The sequence below is a fragment of the Podarcis raffonei genome, chromosome 8 (genome assembly GCF_027172205.1).
Source record: "Podarcis raffonei isolate rPodRaf1 chromosome 8, rPodRaf1.pri, whole genome shotgun sequence".
In the NCBI taxonomy this organism is placed as follows: domain Eukaryota; kingdom Metazoa; phylum Chordata; class Lepidosauria; order Squamata; family Lacertidae; genus Podarcis; species Podarcis raffonei.
The window spans coordinates 30121410-30135955 of NC_070609.1; the positions used below are offsets into that span (position 1 = coordinate 30121410).

Consider the following 14546-nt stretch of genomic DNA (forward strand, 5'->3'; position numbering starts at 1 on the left):
TTACAACATTCAAACACAAGATTAAAAACAGTTGAAAATAACTTACAATCTCAAAAATAAGGTGAACAAATCATGGATGATCAAGGTTTTATTCTTGTTAGACCTGGCATTTAGCAACACCACCACCAAGCAGGGGGCTGACTGACTAGCACCCACAGACTTTGAAATGCAACCAGTGAAACAGAGGGGGCAAGGGCTTTGATGTCATACACCTTTGCTCACCTCTGTATCTCCCCTACCAACCACCACAGGGATGGCAGTCTCATTCCTAACCCCTTCCAGCCAACTCCAGCCCAGATGCATAATGAGCCTGACCTGCGCTCAAAACTAAAAACACACAGCAGAGGTCTGAACCCTTTGAGGCAAACAATAGGGCTGTCCAATGCAGCACTAAGTAACTTGCTCCATTAGCACAATGATTTATGTGTGCCCAACAGAACTCTCCTCTCTCCACATGCCACCCCTTAATCTGTTTGTGAGTTGGTTCCCCCAACCCTCCAGCACAGATTTAGGGAGGGCTTGGGGCACTTAAGGGGGGAGGACAGGGGGGAATGTTCCATTGTGCAACTGTAAATACTTAATGGAACGCGTACATTGGACAAAACCCAAAGTGCCTACAAATTCACAACTGATTCACTGCAAAGGGAAATAACAGATGGGAAGAACGAAAACCGAAGACCCCGTGCACAAATGGAAAACAAAACAAACGTGGCTTTAATGATCAACACAACCAATAAATTTTAAAAATGAATGGAGTAGCAAAGCAAATCGAAGCAAAGCAACTGAGAAACATTGTCCTGTGATCTTATATTCTCTTGCTTTGCTAGCAAGGTACTTTTTTATTGGCTATGTATTTTTTAAATGTCTAATCCAGGCTGCATCCAAACAGATCCCAGGGTAGTATGTAACAGGATCAACCAACATACCATACGATAAAAGCCAAACATAAACTGCCATGAAACCAAAGAACACACACAACGTAAAGCAGCATAGAACAATAAAACTAACCACCCAATGGCTGGGCAAAGGAGCTGAGAATGCGGTTCTGTCACCAGTGTTGAAATAAGGTCTGTCTGCCAGTCCAGCTGGCTTCTGTATGTGGAATGTATGTGGGTGTGAGGGGCACTATCTTGTCCTTCTCTTAGGGATGGATGGATCTGCCAGTTTTGATTCCTCTCAGATTCTCATTTTTCCAGTCCTAAGTTCAGTTATCCACATTACTGCACCAATTTGCAATTTGTTCTTAAGAGACTTCATCAAAATTCATCAACATTTTAGGGCAGATTTCTCAAGGTATATAATGAGCTGTCTTTTAAATCACAAGATATCTATATATATCTGTAATTTAGGTGTGTTCAGTAGCTCCTGATGGTGCCACAGGTGTTTCCACTACAGCAAACTTCTTCGGTGGATTAGAGCGATACCATCTTTTGAACTGGGCAAGGGTGTGAAATATTTGCTGATGGACAGTATTAACATACTAATATATGGACAGTATTAACATCAACAGAGTATCTGGCACATACAGTATGAAGCTCCAGAAATATATTTAAGCTTTAGGATATAATCTATGTTCATGTAAAAATTATACTTTTGTGTATTATGTGATATAATCTTTTATGAGAGAACTGTTTATATTACAGGCTGATGGTGGACCTTTTGATGGTGGAATACTTTAAAAAAGAAAACAGTGATATATATACCTCATAGGTTGGTTATAAAAAACGCTTAATTTGAAACTTTGACTTTTGGGTTTTTGCGCATGTCTTTAGTAGTCAGGGAGAGGTTTCCTTCTGGTTTTTTCCCCACTCACTAAATTGTGCCCCCCAAGCCCGAACCTCCCTGCAGTCCTGGGCCCACCCTGAACCTACCTGAACTCCGATAGATGGGCGCCATTTCCTCTGACGAGCCAAACTTCTTAGCTCCTCCCTCCCCGGAATCGTCCTGATGATGAGGGTGGGGGGGTTGGGGGCAGTCCTGGGTTGGATTGAAGGCAAGTCCAGGGACATGGCAGTGATCTTGGTGCTTTCTAGGCTCTCTGTGGAGTTGCAGCGCTTGGCGGCCTCTTTGGACCACGATGGACTCCTTTTGACTTCCCTGGGCAGGAAGCTGTCATGGGCGGACTCAGAGCTGCTTTGCGTCGTCACCGAAATGAGGGGCTTGGCTTTCATTCCTGAAGGGAGGGGAGGGGGAGCTTTCCTGTAACTAAAGGCTACACGGAGGGGTAGGGTGCGGGGTGGAGAGACAGGGAAGGAAAGCAAAATGTGTCAATAAGAAGGGAGCTTTCTACTCATACGGGCACCTATTGGACAGGGCTCATGATGTGGTGAGGCAATGGGGATGAGGAAGGGCCGTAGCTCAGTGCCAAACTGATTTGCATGCAGAAGGTCCCAGGTTCAATCCCTGGCATCTCTAGGGAGGGCTAGGAAAGGATCATCTTCAAAAACCTGGAGAGCTCCGGCCAATCAGCACAGACAGTACTGAACTAGATGGACCAATGGTCTGATTCAATATAAGGCAGCCTCCATGTCCTTCAAGCTCCCTCATCCCTCCACTGTTTGCCTTGTTTTGGAAATGTTTCACACACACATTTCGTTGTCATTGGCCTAGGAGTGAGAAGACTTGCAGAGGTATTTGCTAGCTATGGGGTTTCCCCACCTTCCTTTCCTATACCAATTTGTGAGCCATTTTGAATTAATTTAGCAAGGAAATTGGGACAGGCATTTTTAAACAGATAAAATATACAAATGTTGCATAGTATCTCTGAGAGTGGGTCACATCGGACCAGAACAAGTTTGGGGCAGGAGCTCAGATTTAACCTTAGCCATCTCCAGGTTGGGCTGGGGAAAGTCTTGTCTGAAAGCTTTGAGAGAGCCTCTGCCTGTCAGTGTAGAACAGGGGGAGCCACTGAAGTGCCCTCCAGATGTTATCGGACTCTAACTCGCTTCAACCTCAGCTCGCACAGGAGTTGGAATTCAGCCACATCTGGAGGGGAGGGCACCACATTGAATAACCCGTGTGAAGACGATGAACCAACTTCCTGTTGTTGGTGAGGGGGTGCAGGTCAGGAGCCGAGCACCTGCTTTGTATGCAGAAGGTCCCAGGTTAAATCCCAGCATCTCCAGGTAGAGCTGGGGAAGAATCTGCCTCTGAAACCCTTGAGAGCTGCAAACAGCCAGGGCAGACTGCACTGAGCTGGGTGGGCCAGGAGTCTGACCTGGTTCAAACCAGCTTCCGAAGTCCTGTGTTGGTACTTACAGGTGCTTGGCTTGAGAATGCTGCTGGTGAGGGGCTGGCCAGGCTGGTGGGTGGTGGTTGCCATGGTAAAGAGAGAGAGGCAGTCATCGTCCTGGGAGCAGCCAGCTTGGATGGCTCTCAGGTAGCTATGGCTGCGCATGCGGAAGCAACCGGGCAGGTCTAAGGCCTCGACAGCCTGCGACTCCACCTCTCCAAAGACAGACTCACACACGGCCTCAAACTGGTGGTTCAACTCATCATTAATCTGAGGAAAGGGGAAGAAGATGGAGGGGTATGGAAGGCCGTGAATGGAGCTAAGACCTATGGTGCCAGGATTAGGGATGTGCAAATCTGTCCAATTTCCCCACAAAATCCCATCCTCCTCTGCACCCACACTTCTGGAAGGGGAAAAGAAAATCCTCACTTGGGGATTCAGGTGGACACTTGATATTTCAAACTGACTGATTATGGTGGCATTGAAATATTGACAGTCCACTTGAACCCCACTAAGGAAGGTGCCCCACATTTGAAGACACATGGCCCAATTTACACAGATGTCAGTTTTCCCCTCCACTCTCCAATTCTTGTACCCCAGGGTAGGGAACCTGTGGCTCTCCAGGTGATGTTGTACTCCAGCTCGCACCATGTCTCATCATTGGACATGCTAGCTGGGGCTGATTAGATTTGGATTTGAGCATCGTCTAGAGGGTCAACAACATCTGGAGAGCATCAGGTTGAAGAAGGCTGCTTTAGAGTTGTTGTTATTGGACAGAGCAATTCACTGGATGAGTCACCCACATTTGGACAAGCACCCTTAAGGTGGCTTTCAAATCCAGATGTTTGAAAAATCCAGTATGGTGAAGTGCAGCCTTGCTCAGTCTGGTGCCTTCCAGATTTTCACATCCAGTTCCCACCATCCCTGAACACTAGCCAGGGCCAGCTGGAGTTGATGGGAGCCAGAGTCCTGTGGCAGGAAGGCCACAGATCCCTCACCCATCTCTACCCAGTCCCCTTCCTGTAAGGCAAGAGCTAAAAACAAATCACCTCACCTGCCCGGTGGTAAAGGAACGTCCATACCCTTGTCCCCGTGGCCGGATTCGGGGTGACGTGCAGCAGCTGGGACAGTTACAGATATATGAGTCAGAATAGTGCCTACTTGCAAACCTAATGAGAGACATGGGGAAGAAAGGTTTCTGAACAAAACCCAAAACATGACATGATCAGAGCAGATGGAGAATGACTCAGGGCTGGCTGGGTTTGACTTTGCAAGCTCTCTGCCCTGATCCTATCAGATAAGGGTAGGAAACTTCAGGCCCCAAAGCCAAAGGCAGCCCTCCAAGTCCCTCTATTGGGCCCTTGGGATTCTCCACAGGCCACACCCTCTCTCTATAGGCCACACCCTCACCAGTTCTGCTTCACTTTTTTTTTCTTTTTGCCAGGTTGGAATGTCTGTTGCTTGCCTGATGGAGGTCAGAGAGGGATGTCTGGAAGCCAGACAAGTGCACAAAGGTAAACTGTACATTTTTGTTCTGCTCACCCATCCCTGGTATGTGATCCTTGGAAAGTTTCCTACAAGAGAATATGGTCCTTGGGCTGGAAAAAGGTTTCTCAGCTGGTGTGGAGCATAGTTTTAAAGAAACACAAAAATGGATGGGTAGAAGCTTTATATGACAGCCCCCATCCTTTGTCATGGATCCTGAGCAGGTGTGAGGACTGTATCAAAGGAGGAAGAGGCAGCTGGATCAGAAAGAGGTGCTGAGCTTGGCACTAAGCCTAGCCAAGAGCCCCTTGTGACTGAGTACACTCTGAGCCAGGTTCTTCCAAGAAGCTGGACCCATTTACAGCAGGAGCTGGATGCTTCCCACTGACTTGAATAAGGTGGAAGCTGATTATAAGGTGATGAAAAGCTAAGTTTCCAGAACTACCCACTGAAGATACTCCACCCTTTAGGAAAGGAGTCAAGCCTAGAAGGGTGTAGTTTGGTCCAAAAGGGATAGAAGGCCAGTTTCTCATTTGTGCAACTGCAGGGCTTGGTGTTCTCCAAGGTCCTGAAACTCCAGTCTGGTCCTACATGCCTCTTGCCTAAGAACCCCTTCTATGCATGGGCTCCTGCTCATGGTCAAGACATCTCACCTTACTTATCAGTTGCCACCCAATAAAAATTCCATATATTTTTTGTTCCCTTTGCTGAGCCCTGCCACCCTGCGTGGTTATATGAGAAATGCGCTGTTCTCAGTTTCTTACTTGGTTCTGGCCTGATCTACACTGGAGGAACGGCGGTACCCCTCACGCCGGGTCACCCCCTTGGGAGACACCTTGGTGCTGGTATCCGAGTCCCCACTGTCATCGTCTCCCATGGCCTTGATATAGCTGCCACTCCGCATCCGTCGACAGGGTATCTCTCCATCCTTCCCTGAAGCTGGATATCCTCCCCAATCATCTTGGGGTACCTGAAGGAAAAAGAAATTTCATGCAGAGTGTATCTGTGTGCATATATGCTTGATAGTTTGAGGCTAATAGGAAGTTCCACAGAAGATGCCGGTGACAATTTATGACAGCCCCAAGGATGCACCTATAGCATTTGAGGGAATGACTGCATCTTGATTATGTTCTTCTACCAACCTGCTCAAACATCCCTGTGAGAACGATAGCACTCTGTTTGACTTAGGAGTCCACTCTGCACAACAAACTTGTATTGGTTTTAAAAACCCTTAACTGTAATAATAATCACCATTATTTATTTATTTATACCCTCTTTATCCCTGACAGGGACTCTTTGTAGCTTGGTGAGAATTTTCTGCCAGTGATCGATAAGCCTGCCCAAACTACAGTTCCCAGGGAAAGATGGGGGGGGGTGTGGAGTAGGTTAGATGCCCTGAAGCTCTCTGACATCTCCACTGGAGACTGCTAAGGGATGCAAAGGTTATGGCTCTCATAAGCTGTCTTTAAGAAACTGCCTGCCTGCTACAAATACACTGAGATCTAATGTTAGGTCCCTGGGTGGTTTGTAGTTTGCTACAGGTTCTGATTTTCAATAATTTAACAATAGTAAGTAAAATATGGAAAAGCCAAAGCACAGTGACAGTGGACATGCATTGCATGCAGAAGGTCCCTGGTTCAATTCCTGGCACCTCCAGGTAGGGCTGGGAGAGACACCCTCTCCGAAACCCTGGAGAGCCACTGTTGGTAAATGTAGACGGTGCTGAGCTAGATGGGCCAATGGTCTGACTCGGTGTAAAGTAACTTCCTCTGTTTCTGAAATTGCAAGCAAAAAAGAAATAGATCTCTGCCATGATTGGACTTGTGCTAATTACTTCTCTCGCAGTGTATTGCTTGCTTGTAAGGGCTGTTCAGTTGCTTTCGACCAGGTCTTTGCTCAATTCTGCTAACCTGTTTTAGATTTATGTGTTAGAATTGCTGATCGGTAGCAACTCAGATGTAGCCTCAGGTTTGCAGATGCAGATCATCTCAGTGCATGGCTCCTGGGATGCACCATGTAATTGGCTCCACCCCAAAGTACTGTTTTGGGTCTGGCTCCACCCCAAGGTCACTATTCTGCACCTGGCTCCAGGTTGCTGGACCCCAGGGTCCTAGTAAACCTTGTTTTCTGAACTTATCACACCTCAATACTAATGGGAAACCCACTGCCCTCCATGTGTTGCTGTCCTATGACTCCCATCATCCCTTCATGCTAAAAGGAAGCCATATCAATAAATCATAAACTGGTTTATCTGCATAGAATGGATGTGTTTTTTATGCATCATAAGATAGAAACTAGGATGCAAATGTGCCCAGCTAGTTTCTTCTTCTGTGGGCTTTTTTCTTTGGTGTGTGTATGTCATAGGACTGTATCTAATGTTCTCTGTTTGCTGGTGCCAAGGGCTTTTGTGTTGGCACATGGGTGAGTTTTAATGTTGTACAACCGACAAATTCATTGCAACAGTTGCACAAGGGGAAATCTGTTGCACGACAGATTGTGAAATCCATTGTGCAACAAAGTTACCAGCAACCTGCTTATGCATTTCTTTGTGCAACAATGTTCTGCTGCAGCGGAAACATTTTGCTAGTGGAAGAAGTACGCTGCCAAGAGACTTTGACTTAGTGCTGCAGTGGTTGGATACAACCCTTATTCCCTTGCTTCTGAAAACATCTTCTCCAGACTCTGCTGCCTTCTATCTTCATGTGAAATGTCAAAATGAATATTGCTCTTTTTACTTAAAAATATTCACAAGGGGAAAATACTCACATTTAAAAGGAAGTTGGATTTTTAAAACAACAACAGAGTCCACTCAAAGTTCTATCCCTGAGCTTTAAGAAAAACTTTTTACATAAAGAAATGTTGGTATTTATATATTGTACGAGTTCAGAAAAAAAGTGATCTGATCTTCTGCAGCCAAAAAGCAGCCAAATCCAAGTCTGCTAATCAACTGTTAACCCATTGTTTAATTTATGGGGTTGATCCTGGCTAACATAGTTGCAGGAGGCTGCAACTGAAAGATACTTATCTGAGAGTGAACTGCGCTCTCAGACGTCATTTCAAGAAGACATACATTTTTCATCAGAGCCCATTCACACATTCAGCTACCAGTCATAAGGTGGTGATGTCAAATCAAGGGATCTACAGGTGTGTGCAAACTTGATCTGACTTGATGTTCAGAGTGTTCCTCTGAGTTCCTATATCCCAAAATACATTAAGCTAAGTGTTTATTAGAAGATATCAATATTTTTATTAAGATTTACAAATTAAATAAGAGATGTGTACAACTGCTAAGTTCTCTTTTGGGGTAATAAAATGTTGGTACTGCAATACATTAAACTAGCCTTCGCCAACCTGGTGCTCACAAGGTGTTATGGACTACAGCTTTCAGGAGCCCATACTGAGAAGGATGAATATGATACATGAGTAAAATTGGTTGTCCTATGTGCCATATTTTGCTTCATACACTTAAAGCGATTGTCTCCTACAGCCAAATCATATGTGAGCTTTTTAAAGAGGGGAAACGTTTTTTAAAGCTCGCCCCAAATGCACCAAAGAGGTGCCGGTACTCAGTTCTGGTGAGTTCCAGCTGGAAAAAAAGCCCTGACAACACACACAGAATAAATCATGTACATAGCACTGGGGGAGGGTTATTGAGTTGTTGTTGCTTTTATTTTGATTATGTACTTGGTGGTTTTATAATTTGATTTTATCCTGTGAACCACCCTGAGACTTGCAGGTATAGGGCAGTAAATAAATTCTAATCCTAACCCTAATCACCGAAACTTCAATTAGCCAGCAAAGGTGAAAATACAGGCAAAATACAGATGAGCTCTCTCTACCTCCACAGCTGATCTAAGCTTTTTTTTTTGGGGGGGGGGCACATATGGAACAGTTAAACTGGGGAAACAGTCTGGGGAAATGCATTAGTCCCCCTACCTCAGTGGTTCAGATCCAACTTGCACCCCACCCCCCAGGTAGCTATTTTTAAGTTTTCTAAAAAGCCAGGGGATCCAGTGATGGAACTCCTGATACCCTGTACAGTTTGGCGATTAGGTTAGCTACTGAAGTTATCACCACATTTCCATATGCAATTCCAAATTCCCAAAACATGGACTCATCAAGATCTTGGAGCTAACAGAGCTCTTTGGCTAGAGGCAACCAAAGTTGGCTTCCTAGCCCCCAGAAAGCTGGAAACTGCCTACTTGTAGACACAACCTGACCTATACATCATAGTTCTCTAGAGCATCCTTTGACAACTTGGTGCCCTTCAGCTGATGGAAGTTATAGTTCAAAAATATTTGGAGGTTGCCAGGTTGGCAACAGAGCTTGAACCCTGCCTACCCTTCAGCTCAAGACTCTCCAGATGTGATGGAATTTCCCCAGACCAAGTCATTTCGTTTCCCACCCCATGGAAGCACGTCTGCTCTAGAAAGAGGCAGGGCTTTCTCCCATCCAGAAATCCTCACCTCATAGCTCCTCCGGCAGATGAAATCCCACCCATAACCAGAGCAGCAAAGCAGACAGGCAAACATCTGTCTGCACCGATGAACCCTTACCAGTTTCCGGTGACGAGTTGGCATCCCTTGGGCTATCGGGAGGAGGGCAAAACAGGTGGACGGGAGCAAGAGGCAGGAACAGACACAGTTGCCTCTTTGTCTCTTTCTCCCAGGAAACATCAAGGGATGTTTCTGTTCATCCTGGGGCCCACCCCCCTGCTGCAGTGGGCTGAGATGGGGACAGCCAAAGTGAGGATGGGATGGGCGGAGTGTTCCCTATACAGCACCTCCTCCCCCCAGCCCCTCACTCTGGATGGGCAATCAAGTCAAGTGTCATTCAATCTCTCCTTCCCCCTGGGGAAAAAACACACACAGAGAGGGAGAGCGAGAAGAGTTAATTAGCTTTTAATTAAAAAAGAACAAGCCCGTCATGGAGCTGGCTGGCTGAGTAAGCCTCTAAGCTGGGGTAAGGGGGGAGTTTGGATCATGTCTGGGAGCAGAAGGATGTAAACAGAAGGAGCAGGATAAGTTTTGATATGTCGAGGCTGAGGGAGATGGGGGATCCTTAGGCAGGACTTTGACTAGTGCCACGGGCTGTGGAGGGTGGTCTCCAATCTTTGTTGTCCCCAGCTTGGCACCCCCCCCCAAGTTAACTGGAGCCTTAAATCTCAGGCTTGAGGGCTGGGATTGGCTGTTTCTACTGAACTAGCTTTCCAGTGTGAGCAGTGCCCTGTGATTAGAGAATGCTGGGAAATGGAACACTCAGGCCTGACCAGAGTTTCACATGAAGCAAAACTTTACTGTGGATTTAGCCACCTTCAGATGTTATGGACTGCAACTCCCATCATCCCTGCCAGCAGGATGGGAATTGTAGTCCAAAACAACTAGAGGGCACCTGGTTGGGGAAGGTTAGAAGTAGCTCAGTCGGTAGAGCAGGAGACTCTTAATCTCAGAGTCATGGATTTGAGCCCCACATTGGGTGAAAGATTATTGCATTGCACAGCATTGGACTAGACGACCCTCGTGGTCCCTTCCAACTGTGATACAGTGGTACCTCGGGTTAAGTACTTAATTCGTTCTGGAGGTCCGTTCTTAACCTGAAACTGTTCTTAACCTGAAGGCACCACTTTAGCTAATGGGGCCTCCTGCTGCTGCGCCACCGGAGCAAGATTTCTGTTCTTATCCTGAAGCAAAGTTCTTAACCTGAAGCACTATTTCTGGGTTAGCGGAGTCTGTAGCCTAAAGCATATGTAACCTGAAGCATATGTAACCCAAGGTACCACTGTATATGCATACAAACAAGGCCCGAGTAACTTGTGCCTCACTGAAACAAAAGCAACCTACTAACCAAACCTTTGAATTTCCTTCTCCATGAATGGGGCTGTTTACTTTATCCAGTTGGGAGAGATAATGTTGTGTGGGAAACTGGTAAGAACACTTCTAAGAACTTTGTCTGGCGGGGAATGAAGACATTATTTTCCTGACAAGCTTTCCCAGCTGGATGAATAGGCCTCTGCCAGCAGTGTCCATTTCATATTGTTTTAAAAATGCATATTCTGTTGCTTTCTGTGTTGTTCCTAATTGGGTTTTTTAAAGTTGTTTTTATTGCTCAGAGCAGACCTATTGAAATTAATGAACATGACTAAGTTAGACTATCAAGGCAATGTACTAAATATAATGGGTTATATCCAACTAAGTTTCACTCATTTTTGTACATTGCCTTGATATAGCTATCTGTCTGGAAGGCAATTAATAAATATCTATAACAACAATAATAACTTTTTTAAAATGAAGAACTAGTATGCGAATTTGCTTTCCTCCCTCCTCCCAACCACTGTGTCATGTTTTCAGAACTCTATTGGTTTTTAGGAGGTTTTCGCAGCTGCGGAATGGGGTAGAAATACTGTAGGATCAACAAATAAAAATGATGTTTGGTTCAAGCAGAGTAATGCTTGTTGTTGTCAGGATGTGATCTTGCAAATAGTATTGAGAAGTGTTGGGCTGTGGTCTTAGCTAATGATAACACAGGACCCTAGAGATTCAGTAACTCACCAGTCATCTTGCTGCATTCTCCTCTGTCATATTGAGAGAGCACAGGTTATTTGGTGAATAAGTGGGAGGGGATTTGGAGAAATTCACACTTCTGAAAACAATACATGAACGGAAACACAAATATCCTACTAAATTCACACTTCTCTGAATTTTGCAATGCAGTTCTCTGGCAGAACAAAATGTGCACAGAAATGCATACTGTATATCAATGGAAATAGCATACAACTACATTATATTAGGGGAATGGATGGCAAACTTATGTATATTACACCAAATTGTATACAAAATGTGTTTATTAGGACTGTGGTGCCCAAACGTCCCCCTGCCCTCCACGGACCACTTGCAAATTGTGAAAGGTCTTGGCAGACTGCTTAATGATTTTTCTGTTGGCTGCAGCATTTGTAACGTGGCTGCAGCATTTGTAACGTGCTGTGATTGTCAATTGCATTTTAATTGCATCTTTCATTGGACTACTACTCCCACCCACCCCAGCCAACACAGCTGTGCTTGCTGGAGCTGATGGGATATGTAGTCCAACACCATCTAGAGGAAGGCAGGTTGGCAAAGATTGACTGGGACGGTGCAATACAGTCCACATGGAACACACAGCTTTGTCTTTCCAGTAAAGGATCATAGTTGGGGTACTGACCGCACTGTCCATAGCATTTGCCACCTGAGGGGTTGATTTCACTCTACCTAAAGGGAAGGGTTATCTCAGGCATGAAAAACTGCCTGACTCTGATCGCTTAGGCCAACTGGAGAGCGTCTACTTGTGGCATTGCACTCTACAGAATACCATAGGGTGGTGGCCACAAAATGGGGCATTCTGTGCTGTTGACCCTGTTATGTGGAATGCCCTTTCCTCTACCACAGGTGAAGCAGTAGCCACCAGCTGCTTCACACAATATCTTGAAAATATGTTTCTTTTTGCTCAGACATTCCCTGACCCATAAGATTGGACCCTGAATTATTTGTATGAACCCTCTGAATCACTTCTTTACTTGCTCTTACATGGCTCCATTGGTTTTAGGTTGTATTTTGTTTCACGCATATTGTTTTTATATTGTACACAGTGTACACTGCTTAGAGATTTTTAAAATATTAAGTGGTTTAGGAATGCTTTTAAATAAATAAATGCATATTTACACAGCTGCAGCAGCCACATGCTAGAAGATCATAGAAGCAGCTCCAAAATAGCTGTGTGTGTGTTAGGTAAAAAGGTAAAGGACCTCTGCATGGTTAAGTCCAGTCAAAGGTGACTATGGGGTTGTGACGCTCATTTCGCTTTCAGGCTGAGGGAGCCAGCATTTGTCCAAAGAGAGCTTTCCGGGTCATGTGGCCAGCATGACTAAACTGCTTCTAGTGCAATGGAACACAGTGACAGAAACCAGAGCTTACGGAAACACTGTTTACCTTCCTGCCGGAGCGGTACCTATTTATCTACTTGCACTGGCATGCTTTTGAACTGCTAGGTTGGCAGGAGCTGGGACTGAGCAACGGGAGCTCACCCTGTTGCGGGGATTCGAACCACCGACCTTCTGATTGGCAAGCCCAAGAGGCTCAGTGGTTTAGACCACAGTGCCACCTGCGTCCCTGTGTGTGTGTATTATGTGGTGGGCCTGTGTGCCCAAGAAGGGCTAGTTTCAGGTTTTGGCGTCCTCCTGAAGCAACATGTTACAGAAAGGACCAGATATGCAAATTGAGAGCCCACCCTGGAGTCTCCTGTCAGATGATTGAAGCAAACAAATATAGGGGGAAGGCATGGCCACAGGGGTGAAGGTGAAAACAGGGGTTGAAAACTTAGTAGTGGGCAGTGAAATCTACCAGTGGAGAGAGCAGGGCTGCAGCCCATAGCGTGTGTGCATATGAGCACAATAGGTTTTACTTTATTGTTGTTTTCATATTTGGTTTCAATGCTCCTTCTTAATCCACCCCCCCAGCTTGCTTTTAATGCATCTATGTGGACTTTTTGTTCATTCGTTCGGTTGTAAGTCGCTTTGGATTACATTGGGCAAGATAAAGTGACCAACAAATTTAATAAATAGTAATATCAATAATTTCTATTTTTATCCTGTAAGTTGCTATGAGACACTTTGGTTTAAAAAGTGACAAATACATGTCGTCGTCGTCATCATGATGTAACTTGAGTATCCCAGCACTATGGGGGGGGGGGAGATGTATATTTTTCTATCACAGTTCATCAAACAGCAGCTGGGGTGAAGAGTCCTGGTTCCTTCCAGCAGCAGTTGTTTATTTATTTTAAAGAAATACCTTTAAATGTTTTATAATAGGAAGCAAACCGGGAGAAAGAAGGGAGGGTGGCGATGCAGCAGCTGCAGCAGCTGCTAGGCTCATTCAAGCCATCCAGCCATCCAGGTGTGTGCTAGGGGAGGGGGGATGCCCTGATGATGCAGGCTGAAGGCCGGCAGGCCAGGGACCTCTGCAAAAGTCTGTGAGGTGCATGTTAAAGAGGAAGACAGGAGGAGGAGGGGGGGGGGATGCAGGAGGAACCAGGGACTGAGGCAGGCAGATTGCAAAAGGCAAGCAAACCACAACCCTAGCTGCACAAGGCAGCCTGGTTGGACCTAGGGAAAAGGCAGAGGAGAGGGACTGGCCAAGTCTGTCAGTTTCAGGTTCTCCCAGCTTCTCATTTATCTTGTCTTAAATTCTTTAAATTTCTCCACCAAGGTGTGTGTGTTTTAAAGTCATCATAAAAATTCAATAGCATTTCAGTGCAAATTTCTCCTAAAATGCACATTTTTAATGCATTTTTTGCATTAATATACATTGATATACCTTTTGCCTAATAGAATTTTGCGAAACAATTTCCACTGATATTCGTATATGTTCTTTTCACTAATACATGTATTTTAATCGATGCTTGTATGTGTATGTTTATGCACATTACTTGGCTGGAGAACTTCACTGCAAATTTCAGAGGTGTGAGTATTTTGAAGGATGGCTGACCTTTGACTCACATCTTGTTTTGGAAAGTGTGAATTAGGTAAGTTTGCCTTTCAGTGCCCCCTGAATCAAAGCCCCCCTCCCCACAGGGCAGAGATATGTGTTACAGAGTAAACATGGAGCTCCCAAGCCTGAGTTTGCTACTTAATGCCAAGGCCAAGTATGGGGCAGAAGTTAACCCTTTCCCCACCCACTGAAGTTCCCCTGAAAATGCCTAATTCTAACCTGATCTCCCCTTCCACCAGCCAGTATCTGAGACTGGGAGTAATTCTGGCCAGTGAAGGCTGGTCCATTAGGCTGAGTGGGGTTTGGCTCCA

At 45.4% G+C, this 14546-nt stretch overlaps 1 protein-coding gene across 5 annotated transcripts in view; it reads right to left on the reverse strand.

Moving 5' to 3' along the window:
* Positions 1–14546, reverse strand: part of DLGAP3 (DLG associated protein 3) — a 178976-nt gene that overhangs the window by 16841 nt on the left and 147589 nt on the right. For 3 of the 5 annotated variants that reach the window (XM_053398903.1, XM_053398905.1, XM_053398902.1), the window contains 4 exons: positions 5482–5687; positions 4287–4401; positions 3259–3502; positions 1872–2212 (listed from right to left, as the gene is read on the reverse strand). In XM_053398903.1, the coding sequence (XP_053254878.1) occupies positions 1872–2212; positions 3259–3502; positions 4287–4401; positions 5482–5687 (906 nt within the window). The remainder of the gene's footprint in view (positions 1–1871; positions 2213–3258; positions 3503–4286; positions 4402–5481; positions 5688–14546) is intronic. The other 2 variants (XM_053398906.1, XM_053398904.1) reach the window with 1 other exon arrangement.